This window comes from Aythya marila, assembly GCF_965140915.1.
Source record: "Aythya marila genome assembly, chromosome: 7".
Classification (NCBI taxonomy): domain Eukaryota; kingdom Metazoa; phylum Chordata; class Aves; order Anseriformes; family Anatidae; genus Aythya; species Aythya marila.
The window spans coordinates 33,882,464-33,902,790 of NC_139048.1; the positions used below are offsets into that span (position 1 = coordinate 33,882,464).

Below are 20,327 nucleotides of genomic sequence, written 5' to 3' on the forward strand. Positions count from 1 at the left end.
CTGTCCTAGCTAAGTCAACCCCTCTTGCAGGTTTCAGTAGCAATTGTGTAGGAAATACACACCTTATTGCTGGATAATTTATCCATTTGGTTCAGGTATAATAACCATTTTACAATGTTTAACAGAACTGCCTTTGTACTTGCTTAATATTACCTATAAACATCCCCAAAGCTACAAAGTGTTCCTCCTCCAGGTTTTCCTACTTAAACAGAGACTTTCTCAAGTCTCTTGTGCTCTGTGGCAGTGGCTACATCCCTGTTGTGTTAAAACCAGTGCTCATCATACTGGTTAGTCTCTGTGGTTTTTTGCCATTGTGCATCTACTGTTTGTCTGTTGTTTTCTATCTTTTAATTAGATTTCTAGGTGGTCTTTATTTAAGAAAACAGACAGGAACTTGCTTTGTGTTTGGAGAGCACCTTAACAGAATTATGTTTGGTTTGGGATTTAAACTTCTGGAAAGTATTACAGTAAAATAAGTTGGTTCAAAACAAATGTTTTAACCAAAGTGAAGACTGAAGAACTGCCTCCTTCTCTTATGTTTTGGTCTCTCTTGCTTTTTTACTGATGAGAGTTTCTGGTACTCTGAAAGGGTAAATAGTTTCTTTTATATGTTTTTGGACTCTGAAGAGCCTGTATTTATACTAGGTGACGAAAAACAATTTAATGTAATGAGCTGCTTGCATAAAATCACAAAGAATAACATAACTGAAACTGGCTGAACTAGTTACTTAATAGACTTATGTGAAACAAATCTGTGGGTAAACCTAGCTTTTTTTCAGATTAAAAAATACTTCAGGTTGACAGGTGTTGAGATGAACTTGCTATCACTTAAGCCTTTCATAAATGACGTTGTCTTGTATAAGTAAACTTAATTAGCTTAATCTAGATATAGCTGACTCTTTAATTTGTCATTATGACGACAGGAATATAGAATTGATGAGGCAAACAGAACAATATGGTGTGCTAAATCTTACTTAGAAAAGCAAGTTATTTGCTACTTTGCATGCAACTACCAGACTAGTGTACTTCTGCCATCATTTGTTGTGGTAGTCCTGACTGGTTGCTCTCAGCACATGACTGTATGACCAATCTTCTCTTTTTTATTCTTTTTTCAGTTAAAATACTATTTTCTCATATCTGCCTTTGGTTTCCATTTTTTAAAACTTCAGCTAATGGCAAAGACATGCTGTTTGTTTTTTTTGTTTGTTTGTTTAAAAAATGGCTTTATGGATATATGTAGAAAACACAGTGAATGATTTCAGAAATGTGGATACAGGGACCAGTGCTGAAACAGTCAGCTGCATACTGTATCCATTACAATTGAAATGTGCAATTATCCATCCTGGCAAATCTGCATTGTCTTCTGCCCAAACTCTATAGCCTTAGGCAAGGCTGTGAATTAAGAACTTTTCAGCAGCAAATTGCTGCATGGCTTACCATCGAGTCTCTCCGTGCTGAACTTACTGGTTCAGATAGTGACGCCAATGTGCTTTGTACAGGAATGGATGGCATGAGCAGTTCGGAGTTGCATACTACTACAAATTGTAGTTTTTCCCTGTTTAGGGATTAAATTCTATTGCAAGTGTGTTGCATATGTTTATGTATTTATTGTTCAAAAAATTATCCCACTCTTTCAGGAAAATAGAACTTTCCAGAATGGATTAAGTAGCTCTAGTTTTGTGCCTGATTGGAAGCTTAAGCACAATGCAGTCTATTTTCTGGAACATTAAAATCTTTGCTGTGGGTTATTTCTTACAACAGGGAAAAGCAATGTGTATTCCTTCCTTGCCACTAGGTGCTATCTAATGTAAATTAGATTCCCAGAGAAATGGAATGAATATCATCCTGTTAAATGTGAAGGACTGCATTTCTGGAGCTGAGAACTGGGAGAAAGCAAAAGTATTACAAATCACATCTATTTTATTAAAATCTGCATCTCTCCACACATTTCACTGGACTGTGAGAAATGCAAGCCTGGAAATGGAGATTGCAGTCTCTCAGTAGGGTTAATAGCTTAGGCTGTGGTTCTGACTTTGAAATCAGCCTTGTCAATGCTAATGCCAGTTCTGGCTCAGAGATCTTCATTACTCAGTATAGATCTGGCCATGGATTCCGTTTACTGATCATAAATGTCAGTGCAGTCCTTGGCCTGGTTCAAATTCCTCAATGCCATTATTTTCACTGGAATCATTTCATTGGTAGGATGGGCTGTCTCTAGCATGAAGCAGAAAAGTGATGAAGTACATTATAAATGTTTTCAGTAGTCAACTAAAAGGCATTTCAAAATAAATAGAAATTATTTGTGTTCTAGATTGTCAACTCAGTTTTGCTAGAATAAGAAGAGAGCAGCAGGGCTGTAGCTTGGTATTCTATGCTCTGACATTGGGGTAACAGTGTAACAGTTCTATTGTCAGCATGTCCTTGCTGGTGTACCAGTGTGAGAGTGAAAAAGGTTTGGGTAGAATGTATTTATTTGTTTTACCTCTAATAGTTCTTTGCTTTGCTTTTTTTATAATTCCTTTGTAGTCCACAGGTATATTTCTGTTTTTGCTGCTAATCATACCATTATACCTTTTTTTTTTTTTTTTTCTCTCTCTCTCTTTTTTTTAACTTTGCTTTCCAACTTGAATCACACTGGATTATTTTCTTGCAAGCATGCTCACAGAGCTAGAATGCAGAGTGGTTGAAGGCAAGTAGGCATACCAAGTAAGGAGGCATGGTAATAACAGGGAGACTGACAGAAACCATGGAAGGAAATTCTTTGGAGAATTTCAAACAAATCCTCCACTCAGCTTGGTAAATGGAAGACTGTATTTTTAAGTATTGGTACCTGAAAAAAATCTGTAGAGATTGACAAACCAGATACTACCTAATTATCTGGAAACTCCTGGGACTTAAAACCCTATTCTTAAAATAAAAAAATAAAAAAAATAAAAAAATAAAAAAAAGGGATGCTCCATAATATTCAGTACCAACAAAGCATATTGATACTGAAGTGAAGTGTGTTGCAACAAGGGAGTACTGTGCATCATCTAGTGAATGGATTGTGTTGAAATTGCATCTTCAGAGCACTGTTCCTTCAGTGTAGCTAAACTATTAGTTGTTCAGGCTCTCTTACTGTTCAGTAAGTATACCAAGCACTTTAGTTATGAGGAAAGGAAGCTGTTGATTGCCTTTGTTGGGGTTGGAACCTCTGGACGATGGACTAATAACTGATTACTGAAATGGAGCCAATCTCCAGTGGAGAAGAAATGAAAGACTGTGTCTGCTTACAAGTTGAGCTACCCTTTTTTCTTTCCTATTTCCTTACAATAATATGGTCCTAAACCTCATGTCTTCCAACTTCCATCATCTCATGCTTGACTGCTTGATCTGGTTATTATTTATAGGAAATTTGCCGAGCAGAAAGCAGATGATTCACCTTAGGTTCTTTTTATTTGCACAAGGGATCTGAATGAAGGACTTGCTGTTTTCTAGATGAGATCATCATCCCATCTGATATTTTTGCTGCTGTTTTTTATTTTTACTGCTGTTGTTTATTTCTTGTCTATGAAACTGCCCCATTCATTTGTGGAAAATATTAGCTTTATAATTCTTGGACTCTTTTAGACCTCTAAAATTTTCTTACGTTTCTCAACTGGTAGAATGACATCCAGATTAAATTTTAGGCTGTCTTTATTTCATCAATAAAACACATCATTTTCATTTGATATTTTCCATTCCAGAAAACTCATAGCAAGTAGTAGATATTGAAAGTAGTATAGATATAGTGACTCAGTGTGGACCTCATTTTGGAAGATACTATGCTCGAGTCTTAGGGATGAGATCATTCCTTACCTGTCCTCGTGAAGCTCTGGTACTATGGGTTAAAGAGATGACTACACATCATTAACTTGAGTCTCTTTAGGGAAACAGAGAATTGCAGTTCAGGCTCTAAAATGTGCTCATATTTCTGACCAGGTACTAGAATTCATAGTTCCTCTCCACTCAAGTAACTGTTCTAGTCATGAAGTTATGCTTGCTCCCTTTCTGGACTGACAGATTTTTGACTTATTTATGCTGTTTGTTTGGAGGTGCAGAGGTGCAGAACCATTGCCCTGGCTGACTTCTTGGTTAAAAGGTGAGAGAGTTCTTAAAAATCAGCCATGCTAGGGTGGGGTTCTGAGTAAGAGGCTTGAGGAACACAAGTTAGAAGACTGAAGCTAGAACAATCCAAGTATTAGAAAATCTGATCTATGACGAAAATACTGAATGGGTTAGTCTTCATCAGCCTAGTAAGACAGCAAAAGAAGAAGAAAGAAGGGAAAGATATGATAGCCATTTCCCAAAATGTAAAATATTTTTGCACAAGAAGAGCTAAAATCTGTTTTTATATGCTCATAATGCATAGGAAGAAAATGAATAATCTTTGATTACATGGGGGAAGGTTCAGCTTAGACATTAGGAAAAACAGTTCATAAGTGAGAGAGATTTTATTCAATTATCATAGGACCTTGTGTCTTTCTTCACAGTTGCTCATCTATTTTTATCTATACCTATCTGTGTTTGTAAATGACAGATACAGTGAATATCTCCCATTCCATTTTCACTGGCCAGAAGAAGCTGTCAAAGATGTCTGCATGTTACCTATTATTTGCAAATTATGAAAAATATGCAAAGGGGAAATATATGAATAAGTTTCTCAATTGATGTGTTGAAGGGGAAGGTTCCTTGCTGCCTTATTTCATAAAAGTTTGTTATGAAACCTTCCCAATTTAGAAAATGATATCACTGAGTATTTTGTATGCACTACTAAATGCGTTAGTAATGGCAGTGCACGTAACTAAAATGCTGTTGTTGTATGGTTCTCATTAGCACCTCTAAAAATAGCAACCAAATCATCTAATAAATGAAAGTACAGGAACAACAAGGCTTGAAATAGTTAATGTTTCTTGAGGGGTGCTCTTTAATTTTGTTTTTTAATTCAGTTTTACTTGGAGAACCTATTTAGAAATGGACTATCAGCCTCTTAAATTGGAGTCGAATTACTGATTTGTGACATGAAAGCAGGTTTGCACAATGATGTGCTTAATGGGTTGTTTAGTTCCACCTCAGCTGACACAGATCACTCGGTTGAACAGTTATTGGTTACTGAGTGACTAAACGTGGGTGGATGCATGTTACGGGAATCAGAAACCTCTTAATAATTAAAATCAAGAATGAAACTAATAGATACAAGATTCACAGCAAGGGCGCTTTTATTTTATCCTTCTCTGGGACATTGGGATGAACATCTGCTAAAACTGAAAAGTTTGCATTTTGATAGTTACAGGTGGGAATGCATGTGAAGGATGACAGTGAGCAGTAGCGATGCATTCAGAATTGGGCTTTGTATTAGAGTCTGAATCGTTCTAGTTATGCACAAAGTTTTGATTGACAGGTTCACTCTGCACCTTTGTTTAAAATGGAACATTTTACTTGCAGGTCTGATAGTAGAGAAGGTCGCTTGAGACTCAGGAGACTTGAGCAAATCTTCAGGTCCTAGATAATCATTTCATCTACTCCAGTTTGAGGAATACAAAATTTCATCAGAAATCTTTTATTAAAGGATACTCTTACCTATCCAAATGAATTATTATTTTTTTAGTATCATCATTTAGCATAATTCACTTAACTGAAATCTATGGGTTAGATATATTAGGGAAAAAATCTTACAGTTGAAAGTGAAAAACCCTGTGTTCACATTCTTCCTGTCTCTCAGGCCAGTTCTTGAGAAGACCATTATCCTAAGGTATTCTCAGTGAGAACTAAAAACCCAGGAATTGTCACCTGGTGTCAGGTTACTGATATTTCCATCAGTTTCTAATGGTGATAAATCTGACCTTTTTGTCCTGACTTCTTGGAGTGGAATATTGTAAATTGGCTAATTGTTAAATGAACAGACGAACTCAAGGCATCCAGTAGTAATAAGGTAACTTGTGTCCCTTACTTGAAGAGTTCACTGTATTTATTATTTTTTAAACCTCAACTTCTTACCATGCAATATGATCTTTCTTGTATTGAAAGTAGTTTTCATCTTTCTGTTTTGAAGGTCATTATTTATTCTTACCACTTACAAATTACAAAAGTGTTGGTTCTTTGCTGAAGTTTCTGTTCTCACCACTAATCTTAACATGAAATTACAGTGTAGATCGATAAAAAGTGCACAATTTTCTCTTTTAGTAACAGGAACTGTTTATCACCTGCATTTGAAGATTAAGTACCTGTAATGTGTACAGGTTATAGCAGGATAATATTTTTACTCCTACTTGATGACAAATGTACTGACAGCAGTTGTTAGAAACACTGCTATCAAAGACAAAGTCTTGATCTCCAATTTAATTAATAGTGTTAGCTTTATATTCATAATTTCTCAAATAATATGCAGTAGATATTTTTAAGAAAGGTTCCAAGAACAGCTTTCAAGAATAGACATACGATCATGTTATAAAATAAATACGAAAGTTAGTATTTATTGTAGTAGTGAGATGTCATAATATTGACAGTTTAAGAACATAGGATTTTAATTTGCCCTAAAATAATGTGCTTTTTATTGTTTTCAAGACAATATTATTTTATCAAAAATCTGAAAAGTGTTTTAAGTGAATTTGAAATAAGAGACCAACAATTATGAGATTATTAATGAATTGAGCAGGAAAAATACATAACGCTTGCAGTTTCTTCTTCCTCAAGTGTATCAAAATTGTCAGTCTGTCATCTGGCAGAATTAAGTGGGGGATAATACTGGTATTGTGAACAAGAAACAAAATATGGAGCATTAGCTAAATATTTGTGAAGGGGCCATTTGCCATATATTGTTACGTTGAATAACATAATTCTTGATGTGTTGAAATTTGCAAATACGGGCATTAGTTACATTTTCAGAGTAGAACATAGAGTTGTTTTAAACCTATTCTGCTCTTAGTGAAGAACATAGTAAACTAAATTCTGACCCTAGTGAAGTGCATACAAAGCATTTCTATTTGCTGCTGTAGTATTACATACCACAAATAAATCTGTTTTTGCACTGATATAATACAGAGATCACTCATCAGCTCAGTCCTGATGAGGTGTTAGTCTGCACTGCTGTTTGATATTCATTTGGGAAAAGTAAGGACTGAGTGTGAAGAGACTGACACCAAGTAAGATACATTAAGAGAGCATATAATGACAGTTTAAAGGTCAATATTTAATCGAATGTTAGGTAAGTGGAGATAGCTTCTGTGCTTCCATTCCTATCACGATGCCTCTCTTCATTTACACTGTATACCTTGAGATTTTAGACTTGGATCTGCATTATTTTTTAGCATCTGAGGCTCTTTATTTGCAGGATTAATGTTTCATGAGTGTATGTGACCTTTAAAAGTGAATGATCTAGCTAAAGTTATTTGGACAATCACTTTTGAGGAGGGTCTGCATATAAAAATCTGTGTTGGAGAAAATTCTCTAAAAAGTAGTCATACATGTTGTTCTACAAACTTGGATTGAAAAGCAAATAAGCCAAAGAGCACAACTGCATCGTTTAAAAGGACTGGCAGAGATCTAAAGCCAAAAGCCAGACTTCAGTTTCATTAATTACTCTCTGTAAAACTCTAGTAGTAAAGCAAATGTAAAGGTTTCGCACCAGAGGAGCGATGGTTTGTTTTACAGATGAAAACATGTAATGTATAGGTGGAAATCACCTACGTGTGATGGTATTGACTTGCTACTGTTGCTTTAAGTTGTGTATCAGCAAGGTGTAAAAATCATCAGTGCTATAGAATTGGCTATAAATATAATGTAGAGTCCTCAGCCTGAGTCCTCGGAAGCAAAACCAGTGAGAATACAGATTTATTAAAAACACTGAAATGTGGAAAGGAATACAAATTTACTAACTGCAACATTACAGCAGGAATAACGTAATCATAGTATTAAATATGTAGGGACATACTTGAATGTGCTTTTGTGGGGGCCAACAAAGGCTTTTTGCAAATGACCAAAATTTGTCAGAACTGGGGGTCAGGAGGTTGGGGCAGGTGTCCCGTGCCCCTCTGCTGTGTCAGACACCTCTTCCATAGCCTTATCTGTAAACTGCTCAGGCTTCACCTTAAAATCGATTTCTCCCCTTTTCCAGTATTCCTAGGGGATATACTAGTCAAGAAATTTGTTCCTGTAACCACCGGAAACCTTTTTGCTTAATTTTCCTGGTTTGAAACGATCTGTTTTGAAACCTTCTACTGCCGTGTCTCAGCCATGCTTATAGCTTCTTACTGACTGGATTCTTGCACAGAACTTAATTTTTACATCAACATTCTTCCTCACATTTACTGGAGATTCCTTACTTTGTATGTCTTAATAGTGAATTTGCCATTGATGTCTTGTATTTGTCCTGTCACTGATGACATACATCCAGTCTTCCCTAGCTGTCACTTGCAGTCTCAGAGACTCCTGTTTCTGTCAGAGATTCATCATAGCCCTAAATATTCAACCTTCAACTAATTGTACTTTGAAATTCCTTCTATGCTTCTTATCCCAGTTCTCAAGCTCTGCTGCTCTTCCTTTACAAAAAATCTGTTTAGGGATATTACCTTCTTTCACGTTACTAGAACTGGTAGTCTATACCCTTAATATAAAAGACCTGTTCAAACATACAATAACATTTTCTTAGTGTAGAATTCATAATGAGGCTTTAAGACCAGCCAGGAGTTGCATTATGTTAAGCTTTCACAATACGGAATACCCAGATAGCCATGAGTTCTCACGTGGAACGTTTATGTAAGTGGATACATGTATCATTTAGTAAATACTGGACCATGAAAGCAGTATGAAGAACTGAGAATCCTGCATTGAATTGTATAATACAGGTATCAATGAGATAAAATGAGTATTTCCATTTTTATCATTATTATTATGTTAAATTTTTGATGCTTTTTGTCTGAAAATGAGTATGGTTCATTGTTTGTGTTTGAAGATTTGATAAATCGGAGCTTTCTTCTCGAAGCTTGTGTCCTTTAATGCATGGATATGTGTTGTTAAGTTTATCATACCAATAGTTAAAAACCTGCCAAATCTGGACTTTGGAGGAACCTGTCCCAGCGCAGCTGGAAGGACATCTGTGTTCTACAGCTTGCATTTTTGAAAGTGCTGTGTTGGATGAATTAGGTAACTGTAACATGGTAACAGCTTTTTGTAGCATGGAATTCTTACTAGGTCTAATTCCAAAACTAAATATGAAAGACTTTATGACAGTGATAATCCATGCCTGGAAATAAAATGTTTCTTTTCTGCTTTACAAGTAATGTGTGTCCAGGTGGGTGTATTGTGTTCGTTTTTGCCCCCAAAGTTGACTGCCTGTTTTCTTGAGGATACATAGGCATACTTTTCACGATCAGCATTATATTTCTGTCAACTTGGGTTTGAGTTATTTATTTTTTACTGTATTATCTTACTGGAATTGCTGTAATTTTGTTCAGTGGGTGAAATATACTTCTGTGCTTTGAAGTGCTGGAGTGCTACTTAAACCTTGTTTCAAGGCTGATGTTGAAGTCTAGTAATGCATATTCCACCTGCTGGCCACAGAGACACTTTCCCAAATGGTATGAATGTATGCAGGTGCATTTGCACAGTTTAATGCAGGTGCATTACAGTGATTTGGATCTAAAAGAAAATCACAGAATGGTGTAGTGCCTGTCAACAAATGTTGTTTGTTGCAGTAAAAAATGTAATCTTGCAGTAAAAAATAGAAAGTGAGAATACATAGCGATTCTGGATTTAAAAAAATACATTTGACGTGATTGAAAATTAGGTAAAAGTAATGATGACTTCCATTAGTTTTCTATTTTTTATTTTTCCCTACGTGTCTTTTGGTAGGCTTATTTGATAGTATCTTTACATGTTTCTCTTGGGACTTCAGGCTTATGTGAAATGAAGAATGGCACAATTTCCTTGTGATTGGAACTTTAGAGTTCAAGCTGGTAGTAGATCATCCAACAGCAGATCTGTCACTAGTTATTTATTGAGTCTGGGCTTTAAATGTGAATTTGGTTCTTAAATGTGAATCCCCTTAAGACAAATGAAAACTTATTGGGTACCCTATTGCATTGGCAGAAGTAATATTAATTTTTAAATAGTTTGTAATTCTGAATTCTTTGTGTGCTTCATTGTGTACTTTTTCGTTAGTATGGTTAAACTTGCTTTGAATGTTTTATTTAGTGTCCCTTATAAAGCCACGTTCAACACACTTTACTAACTAAGTTATTTATGGTAAAACTCAGAACCCTTGCAAGAAGAATATGTTGGTAAGTAGGAGGGAGGAAATAAATTTGAAGACTTGAGTCATACAGAATATGTTTCTTGTCATTTTGAGTTGATTTGCTCATGTATTATTGAAGAAATAAGTATCCAGAAAATGTCAGCAGTACAGTATGTACAGTACAAACAAGGAGACCAAAATTGCTTGTGATTTGAGTGTCTCACAGTTACATTAGTACATCATAGTGGGTGTATTAGCGTTTCTATACAGAGAAGAGACAGTAGAACAAACCTGCGCATCCATTCTGGTCATGTGTTTTTTTTTAAAGCACATTTGCTAGCAGCAATAACAGAAGATTCAAACAAAAAACTTCCCTAAATGCCAACTTTAAAAGTCAGTGCTTTAATTTAAACATGGCTATTATGAACTAGTTCAAAGCTGTCTGACGTGATTTTATTGGTTAGCATTTAGTAGCCAGTGTAGTTCTACAAGACTTGTGTTTTTGTTTTTTTTTGTCAAACATTATCTTTAAAATCGTTATCATTAAAATGTTTGATATCAGTACCAAGTTTCCTAACCATAAGTGAGAATAACCTATTCAACATTTTTCCCAGACACCCGAGGAGCTAGAAGATGTATCTGACCTTGAAGAAGACCATGATGCACGTAGTCGCACAAGTGTTCAGACGGAAGGGAAGACTGACAGGGTATGTATTACACCACTGTATTTAAAAAACAAGTTGATGAGGGGAATAATGCTGTTAGATTATTACTCCTATGAAACCACCTAAAGTCATGCAGTGAGTCATGAAAATCATGTTCAACTCCTAATAGATTTCTGAAAATGTGTAGAGTGCATAAAACTGATACGTATTACCTGAGAGAGAAAACAACTATGTAATTAATTTACAAATACACAGTGAAAATGTAAATTAAAGAGAAAATTCTTACTCTTCTGGATTAAATTCTAAAAGGTTATAGTTTCATCAACGTGTCTTCTTCTAATAGAGGTTAGGTTAATAAGGACTTTTTGTATCTGGGTCTTACCTGTAGCCTGCAAAGCATATTAACCAAAAATAAGCTCTACATGTGAGAAACTGCACATGCACAGAAAAAGATGTCTGCAGTCCTAGCCACTGCAGTGCATGAGTTACAGACTTGTACTTCTGTGAGTCCTCCTGTGAATCTATTCTATAGATTTCTATAGAAAATTCTATATTACTTGATCAGTGAACCCATAAGGAAATATGCAAAACTCACTGTAGCATTTGGCAATCAGATAAAATATTTCTGGAAGTTCTGAATCATGTTTTGCTGTTCGTAAAATCATTTAACCTTAGGAGTACGCTACATTACTGGTTATTCTGTACATTCACACATTTTGTAAGAACCTATGAATATTTCGAGTAGCAAAAGGCTTCTTAGTACAAAATTGACATACATAGCAAACGTTAATCTTGTCTATGTTTCAATTTTAGAAATATTTCAGCAAAATTGTAGACTGTTTGCAACTTTTAAGTTGAAAGATCCCTGGGGCCAGAAATGTGAATTTTATGACTTGTTTGTAGAATACCTAGAGCAACAGCAGATTTCTCACATTTAGTCTAGTCTACCAAAATAGAATTTAGAAGCAATAGAGCTAGTTGGAAAACAACAAATTATTCAATTCAATAACAGTATCGATAAAATGGGATTTTTATTTACATTTGTTTTCCAGCAAACTTGCACAAACACAAATATTTTCTTTATTAAGACCCTAAACGCTAATCAAAAATTTCAAAACAAAAGCTGTTCTCTTGTGTTCCATTTCTTATTTTAAAATCAGAATGAATTCTGAAAAAATAGGTAAGTTATTAATGGAAACTGTGGTATTAGAATGGTGCCTGGTTGATCTTTTAGAAACTGCTCTCAGTTTATAATTTCAAACTGTGTACATACGATGAGTAAAATTAAGTCAGTATTCTCTAAAAAAAACCATTGATTTTATGGGCTATATTCCATTTTCAAATGTAATTCCATGGTAACCTTTTGTACTTCTTGAGGCTACATTAACAAGTCTGGACAAAAAAGGCTTTTCTTGACAGGGGGTGTATTAAGAAGCAGTGTATTTAGCATAGCTGGGTATTGAATCTGTTTTCTCCGTGAAACAAGGGAAAACTTATTTACCTTTCTAAAGATGTGCATATCAATTATATGTTAATTAACTATCAATTGATTCTTAAAGCATATGGCATGCAGTGTAACAAGTATGAAAGATTATTCTCACCTTTCAGGGTAAAATTTCAATTGCAGTTAAGAAAGGCAAACTTTTCCTTCAAAATGTTGTCCCTATGAGATGATTTGTTTGGAACAGGTACAGATGGTGTGCTGAATAGTTTCATAAATATCCCATAATGAATGCAATGGGAAAACAGAAAAGGTAGGCTTAGGTGTTTGGTATCCTACAATAATAACAAAGGATCCACTAATGCTCTAAAAGATCTTTAAAAGACACACGGTCTTCCATGTCTCAGATAACCCAAAGGCTTCCTTTAAAGGGAATTTTCTTTGAAAAGAAAGCCATAAGTAACCCATACTTCTAGACATCTATGAAAAGGAAGAAGTGAATTCTGAGGACTGTTGTAGGTAGAGTGCTGGCTGTCAAAAATAAGAGGCATAGGCTATTGTGGAGAGATCTCCAGGATATGTTTTTCCTTGTACTACACAGACAGTGTAATTCTGCACTGTCAGTAACTGTGGTGGGGAGAGAGAAGGGACATGTTTGAATCTTCTCCAATGTCAGATCTCTCACTGCTCCAACAGGGAGCTGGTGTCTTTGAAAGACTTTTTTGACACTTTTTTTTTTTTTTTAATCATGATGTATAAAGCATGTAAAACTGAATGTGATGTGCATATACCACATGTAACAAGGGCTACATCTTAACTCAGATATCCTGTTTTTCTTACATAGGTCAATCACTACATTTTAAATTCTAACTTTTCTAGAACCCGTCTCTCTCTGGAGATGACAGGACTGAGATGTAATCTGGTATTTATATTCTTGACTCTGCACATAGGTAATCTTGGAAACATTACTTCATTGTCTTTCCCTGAGATAATTCCAGATCTTGAAAATGAAATTGATGATGTTTATGGCACCTTCCCACATGGTGGGAAGTCGGTAATTAAACTGGATAGCAATGTTAATTATTATTTGTACCACAATTCTATATCCATGAAGAAGTTCTTTAGGAAAAGTCTTTTTGATTTGAAAGCCAGATCCAACATGCAAAAAATGTTCTTCTTCTAGTGGTTGCGTCTAATTTGTGTAATTACTCTGTAAGCTCAGTAATTTTGCTTGAGGAAATTTATTCCATCGTGGTCAGTGTTAGTCCATTGAGGTAATTTGTGGCTTAGCATACGATGTTGAGTTGAAGAGAAGGTCAAGTAAGTATTTGCCCAGTTAATTTTCAGCCTTAGAAGACAATGTGCATTCTGAAGTCGGAAGAAAAGTTGGAGGGCTTGAAGTTACAGTATTAATGAATTGAATAGATTAGCTTTATTTTAAAGACATTTGTACAGGTTACATGTTCACACTGAAGAATAGGTGAAATATTTTATCTTGTGCATAATCAGTCCACTTACAGACGATGAGCAAAAATGCTTTCAGGCAATCACCCACCCACGTTTTTTCTCAGAGTTCAGTAGATGGTTTCATGAATAGAGATAAAAATGTGTGAGAGTTAGATCTACTTCTTATTATGTGTGCACAGCAGTTCAGTGTTGATGAAGAGTTGACTCAGTGTTATATAGTGAATGAGAAAATCCACACTGAATTTATTGCACTGTTTTATTTGTATTATGCCTTAAATACAGTGATCATTAATACGTATCTAAAAACATATTGAGCCTTGAAAAGACAGTCTTAACCAAACTTTCTGAGAGAACAGATACAAACAGTAAGAAGACCTGCTGGTATTTGCATAAAATCTTTTGCATTTGCAGTCTATACAGAGGGTATGGAAGAGTTCATCTTGAAGGGACCTTCAGAGATACCTAGTCAAACTGCCTGGCCACTTCAGGGCTAGCCAAAAGTTAAAGCACATTAATGAGAGCATTGTTCAACTGCCTCTTGGGCATTGACAGGCATGGGGCATCAATTTCCCCTCTAGGAAGCCTGTGCCAGTGTTTGACCACCCTCACAGTGAAGAAGTTTTTCCTGATGTCCAGTCTCAACCTCCCCAGCACAGCTCTGTGCTGTTCCCGCGTGTCCTGCCATCTGTGTTTAGGGAGCAGAGACCAGCACCTCCCTCTGCACTTCCCCTCCTCGGGAAGCTGCAGAAAGCAACGAGGTCACTTCTCAGCCTCCTTTTCTCCAGGCTAGACAACCCAAGTGTCCTTAGCCTCTCCTCATTAGAACATGTCTTCCAGCCCTTTTACCAGCTTTGTTGACCTCCTCTGGACACTTTCAAGGACCTTATCATCCTTTGTACACTGTGGAGCCCAGAACTGCACAAAATATTCAAGGTGAGGCCACGCCAATACTAAATATAGCAGGAGAATCCCCTCTTTTGACCAGCTGTCTGTGTTATGTTTAATGCACCCCAAAATGTGTTTTGCCTTCTTGCTGCCAAGGCAGCTGTCAGAAGGGACCAAGGGACATGAATGATATATTCTCTTACTCAATAAACAATGACTATGCATCTAAGTTCCTATATTAATATAAATGCTGACATACATAAACAGCAACTGTTTTCTATCTTGCTAACAAAAAGGCAAGTTTAAAATAATAAGTAAGTTTAATATTTAGCAGTGCTGCACAGACAAATGTCAATGACAAAAATCAAATGTAATACCAGTAGCTACAGTAATATTGAATGGGTTCTGCTAATAGTAATTTTTTCACTTAATACATGGCCAAAGATTCCCTGTGAGGAGTCATGATCTGTCAAAAGCATTTAATTTACGTGCTAACTGCCTTCATCTTTTCCCTTTATTGAAACTGTGATAATTAAGAATTAGCAAGGAGTAAAAATCACTTAGGATTGTAAACCAGGCCTCCTATACCGTAGATGTATGATGTGTGCTTTTGCTTCTTTCATCCACGCCATTACTGAAAATAGTGAATAATGCCAGAGTCAGAGCCAGTCTCTTCAGAATTTCATTTGATAGTTCCCTCCGCCTTGTCATGAGTTCTTGGTAAATATTCTGTGAAGTTTTTCAATGAGTGTCACAACTACTCAAGGGCAATTACATCTAGATCTTGTTTCCCTAGATTGTGTAAAGAATGACATGAGAATCAGTGACAATATCTAGTGTAGTCCAGATTTTATGGCATGTTGAAATAGGACAACTGGTGACAACAGGTAGGAAACTTGAAAGAAAGAAATTAAGCTTCTCCCAGCTGTCAGTATCACACCCATACATTTAAGCTGTAGGGAACATGCTTTGCATTCACTTTGCTGTAGATTGCTAATATCCTGCATTTGCTGTTAAGTGTCTTTATCCAAACTTGAACGATCACTTAGCAGAAAAAGTAGGATGTGATTTAAAAGTTAGTGGGCACGTTTTATTAATTTTAATGGAATCTCTTCTAACTCTATGCTATATTCAAGAAATTTGCCTATGTTTGGCATTTATCTTATGTCTGCCTTTGTGATAAAATACTCAACTGATGTGCACAGATTGACATATGACAGATCTACAAAGTTGTATATAACTTAAAAATTTATAAATAATAACAAAAAACAATCACAGGTCACAGTTGGAAATTATTTAAAACTGATGGAAATGCGTCACTGTATTTTGAGTTGAAGAGATCTTGTTTACTTCCCACAAATGTCTTTGAAGCTGGTGCCCAGCTGACCGTAGCTAGGGAGCAAAAATTTAGGTGGGATGGTTTCATCCAGCTTCTGAGCCCTTTGTGAAATAAAAAGCTTAGCTCTCAGCTAGGCAAAGCAGGGATATGAATCTGGTCTTTCTGGATCTGTGCCATTACCTTCTAACTACAAAATGTGAAGAGCACGTTATTTTGTATTCTTGTTTTTAAAAACTATGAAAAGAGTCTATCCTCACGTGGTCCATTAGGGAAATTGGGTTTATTTTCTTGGTAACATACAAAAGTGTAGCAAATTGGCGTTTACCTCTTCTCTCCTTGCAGTTTCATGGTACTGCAACTTACAAAGCAGGAAATGTTAAATAGTTTTCAAAGGGAAGCTTTTCCCTTCAGAAAGGATATCTGGCTCACCTCTACCTTAGACAGAAGGAGTTTTTGATAATGTAAACATCTGATTGGATGTACTGTAAATCATTCTATTATTTCTGTTTCCATCCTTCCTCCCCATAAGAGGTGTGCTTTTTGTTAGAGAAGAAAGAAAAATAAGAAAAAATATATGTCCTCTCTCTTAATTTTTACTGTTATCTTCTACTGTGGTTAAAAAAAAACAAAAACAAAAACACTTTGTCTTAGAAGTAATGAATAAAATCATTTTTTCCTCATGGACAAAATAATCCTGCATTCATGTAATATCAGACATTTAATTTATATTTTTATTTCACATGTACCTATGTTTTCTATTTTAATGCAAGGTCATGTCTGCACTGAAAAGACTGTGTGTATATTTGTTTTATTTTGTTACCGTATATGTTTTTAAAGCGGTACGAGGGAAAGGAAACAGAAATCAATGTCAGAATTGTAGTTTTCCTTTGCCCCTTTGTTCCAGTGGATAATGTTTCTCATTCCAGCTGAAAGTCATTTGTGTTGGCATGTAACAGGATACTTACAGTATGTTAGACTGCTTTCATTAAGACGTCATCTTTCTTGTGGTTTCTAAATCCAGGCTTGTGTTTTTCAACCCAAAACAGCGTAAAAAGTGATACTTAATTCTTTTGATTCTGGAGTCTAACTCTTTATTTTTGTCTGTTTCATATCTTTCTCAGGAAGCTCATCTTATAGCCATGAGAAAAATGTGTCTTGATCTTACAAAGTCCTTACGTGGTCTGTTGTACTGTTGTAGGTCTTTTTTTTTTTTTTTTTTTTTTTTTTACAAAACAGGAAAAGCAGTGCTTAAAACACGCAGTTACACTTTCTAATTTAGTGACTGTAATTATAACATACTTAGGGAGACCTGTAATTTCCAGTAATTCATATAAATGGAAAAATTTGCCTTGTGACAGAGTAATGTAAGCATAGATAAAATCTCTTAAATGGCCTGGCTTGAAAAACATATGCATTACATATTAAACTGATTACCTGTTATACTAATTATAAGTAATTCAGCCATTGCCATAACTTTCCATTTTAAGTATGGTAGGTGATGTTTTATAAACAAAAATAAACCACAAGGTATTTATTACTGCAACATAATTACAGTGTGTAATTCTTGATAGCCTACCATGCAAGAGGTGGACCACTTCAGAGAGAAAGTGATAAATACAAAACACTGAGAGTAGCGCCACGAAGATGAGCAGTATCAAAGATCTTGGTCGCCCAGCCTGGTGTGGAACACAAGGTATCTGTATAAAATACCAGTGCAGCTGATTTCAAATATCTATTTTTATTTATTGTACATATGCATTTAATCGTTTCTATAATCATAATTCAATGCTTAAGAAAAAGTTGTAGTAAAACTTGAGGGAGTTGAGATTATGCTGAGGCCTCATTAGGAGGCAGAAGAGAAATGAATAGACATATATAGACATATATATATATATATATATATATATATATATATATAAACATATATAGAGAAAAGCCTGTAAGAGCATGAAGCCTCTAGTGATTCTGGCAGCAGCCCCCATGCTATTGTTGTTCCATTAGGTGGGTCTCCAGTCTCTCTGAGAGGCTTTTGCGTAGTGAGGATCACATGTGTAGGACTTCGTGGTTGGAGGTAAGAGAGGGCACGTGGGAGAAAGCTTTGTGACACAAGTTTTTTGCCTGTAGTCAGTTACTTATGTTGAGCTGTTCGGTGCTTATGTACCAAAGCAAATACAGTCTAGATGACCATTGCTGGCTGCAAAAAAATGAAAGAAAATGTGGGATAATCTTTCAAATACTGCTTTATCTCAAGTTGCAGATACAAATCTGAAACAAAATATGAAAGAAAGAATTTACTATGGGATTTGCATTTAATGTTTTCACATGTTGTTTTCATAACATGCTTTTCTCAGTGTCCCTGCAAACTTTGGTTTATTTATCCAAAAATTTAAAACAAGAAGAGCTCTTAAAAAGGTCAGAAAAACTTGATGAAGTTCTTAATTAAATACAGAAAGTATTTTGAATTCATAGAGCTGCCTTTTCTTTATCTTGGTGTGGTTATCATGCTTCCAAAGGCAGTATACTGTATCTTTTGATTTGAGTGTTTTTCCTCTGTGGGTATGACAATTCTGACGTGACTTACTGGATTGAGTCCATCAACTTCTAAAATTGGTTAAGAAACAGCAGGAGCATAAGTGAAAGCTTGCTAGTCCTTTTCTAGAGTTCATTTTTGTTTTTTACTACAAATTCTAACAGGTACTTCTTTTATGCATTTAAAATACCAAATCAATCGGGACAAACATGAGCTTTGCTTCAGATCACCTATCAGGACTGTTAAGTCTTGGGCATCGATACCAAAGAATCCCTTAGAAGGCAGTTTGCACTCTTGGATTACGTGTCTGAATTGGGACCAGGCGAGCTCTGTTCTGGAGACGCAGTCCTGTAGGAACTGCCTCCTGTACTTAACAGCCACGTGGGGATTTAAGCTTCTGCTTCTGTGGCTGCAGAGCCAAGGAAGAGCATGAACTTCCTGAAGGTTCTCATCCAGAGAATCTGTTTTGTACTGAATTTGATTTGGCTGACACTGGTTAGAAAATTGGCAAGAGCAGCTTTTGGTTCTGGCTCAATTAATCCATGCAATTTAAAATCATTTCCATAATAACTGCATAGCTCTGCACAACTGCAGATTTCAGTTTACTGGAAACTGAACCACAGTTGCACTTCTGTTTGATTCCACTTGAAATAAGGGGATGGGGAACAGGATGTGGCCCTCACAATCCATGAGCAAATGGTTGGCAACAGCATGTAGATATATGCAAGCCAATGGGGCCAGATGGGATCCACCCAAGGGTGCTGAGAGAACTGGCAGAGGAACTGGCCAAGCCGCTTTCCATCATTTATCAGCAGTCCTGGCTATCAGGGGAGGTCCCAGTCAACTGGCGGCTAGCAAATGTGGTGCCCATCTACAAAAAGGGCCGGAAGGTTGACCCAGGAAACAATAGGCCTGTCAGTTTCACTTCAGTGCCAGGGAAGCTCATGGAGCAGATTGTCTTGAGTGTCATCATGTGACACGTGCAGGGGAAGCAGGCGATCAGGCCCAGTCAGCATGGGATTATGAAAGGCAGGTCCTGCTTGACAAACCTGATCTCCTTCTATGACAAAGTGACGCACTTGGTGGATGAGGGAAAGGCTGTGGATGTGGTTACGTTGACTTCAGTAAGGCTTTTGACACCGTTTCCCGTAGCATTCTCCTTGAGAAACTAACTGCCCATGGCTTGGACTGGCGCACGCTTCGTTGGGTTAGAAACTGGCTGGATAGCCGGGCCCAAAGAGTCGTGGTGAATGGAGTCAAATCCAGTTGGAGGCCGGTCACTGGTAGAGTCCCCCAGGACTCGGTACTGGGGCCAGTCCTCTTTAATATCTTTATCGATGATCTGGACGAGGGGATCGAGTGCACCCTCAGTAAGTTTGTGGATGACACCAAGTTAGGTGCGTGTGTCGATCTGCTCGAGGGTAGGAAGGCTCTGCAGGAGGATCTGGATAGGCTGCACCGATGGGCTGAGGTCAACTGCATGAAGTTCAACAAGGCCAAGTGCTGGGTCCTGCACCTGGGGCGCAATAACCCCAAGCAGAGCTACAGGCTGGGAGATACCACTCTTTATAAGTACCTTAAAGGAGGCTGTAGCAAGGTGGGAGTTGGTCTATTCTCCCACGTGCCTGGTGATGGGATGAGCGGAAATGGGCTAAAGTTGCACCAGGGGAGGTTTAGGTTGGATATTAGGAAGAACTTCTTCACCGAAAGGGTTGTCGGGCATTGGAATGGGCTGCCCAGGGAAGTGGTGG

General features: G+C 36.6%; 1 protein-coding gene across 2 annotated transcripts in view; it reads left to right on the forward strand.

Annotated features, from left to right (window-relative positions):
- CTNNA3 (catenin alpha 3) overlaps positions 1-20,327 on the forward strand; it is a 464,394-nt gene that overhangs the window by 389,012 nt on the left and 55,055 nt on the right. For both annotated transcript variants that reach the window (XM_082765467.1, XM_082765468.1), the window contains one exon: positions 10,864-10,956. In XM_082765467.1, coding sequence (XP_082621593.1) covers positions 10,864-10,956 — 93 coding nt within the window. The remainder of the gene's footprint in view (positions 1-10,863; positions 10,957-20,327) is intronic.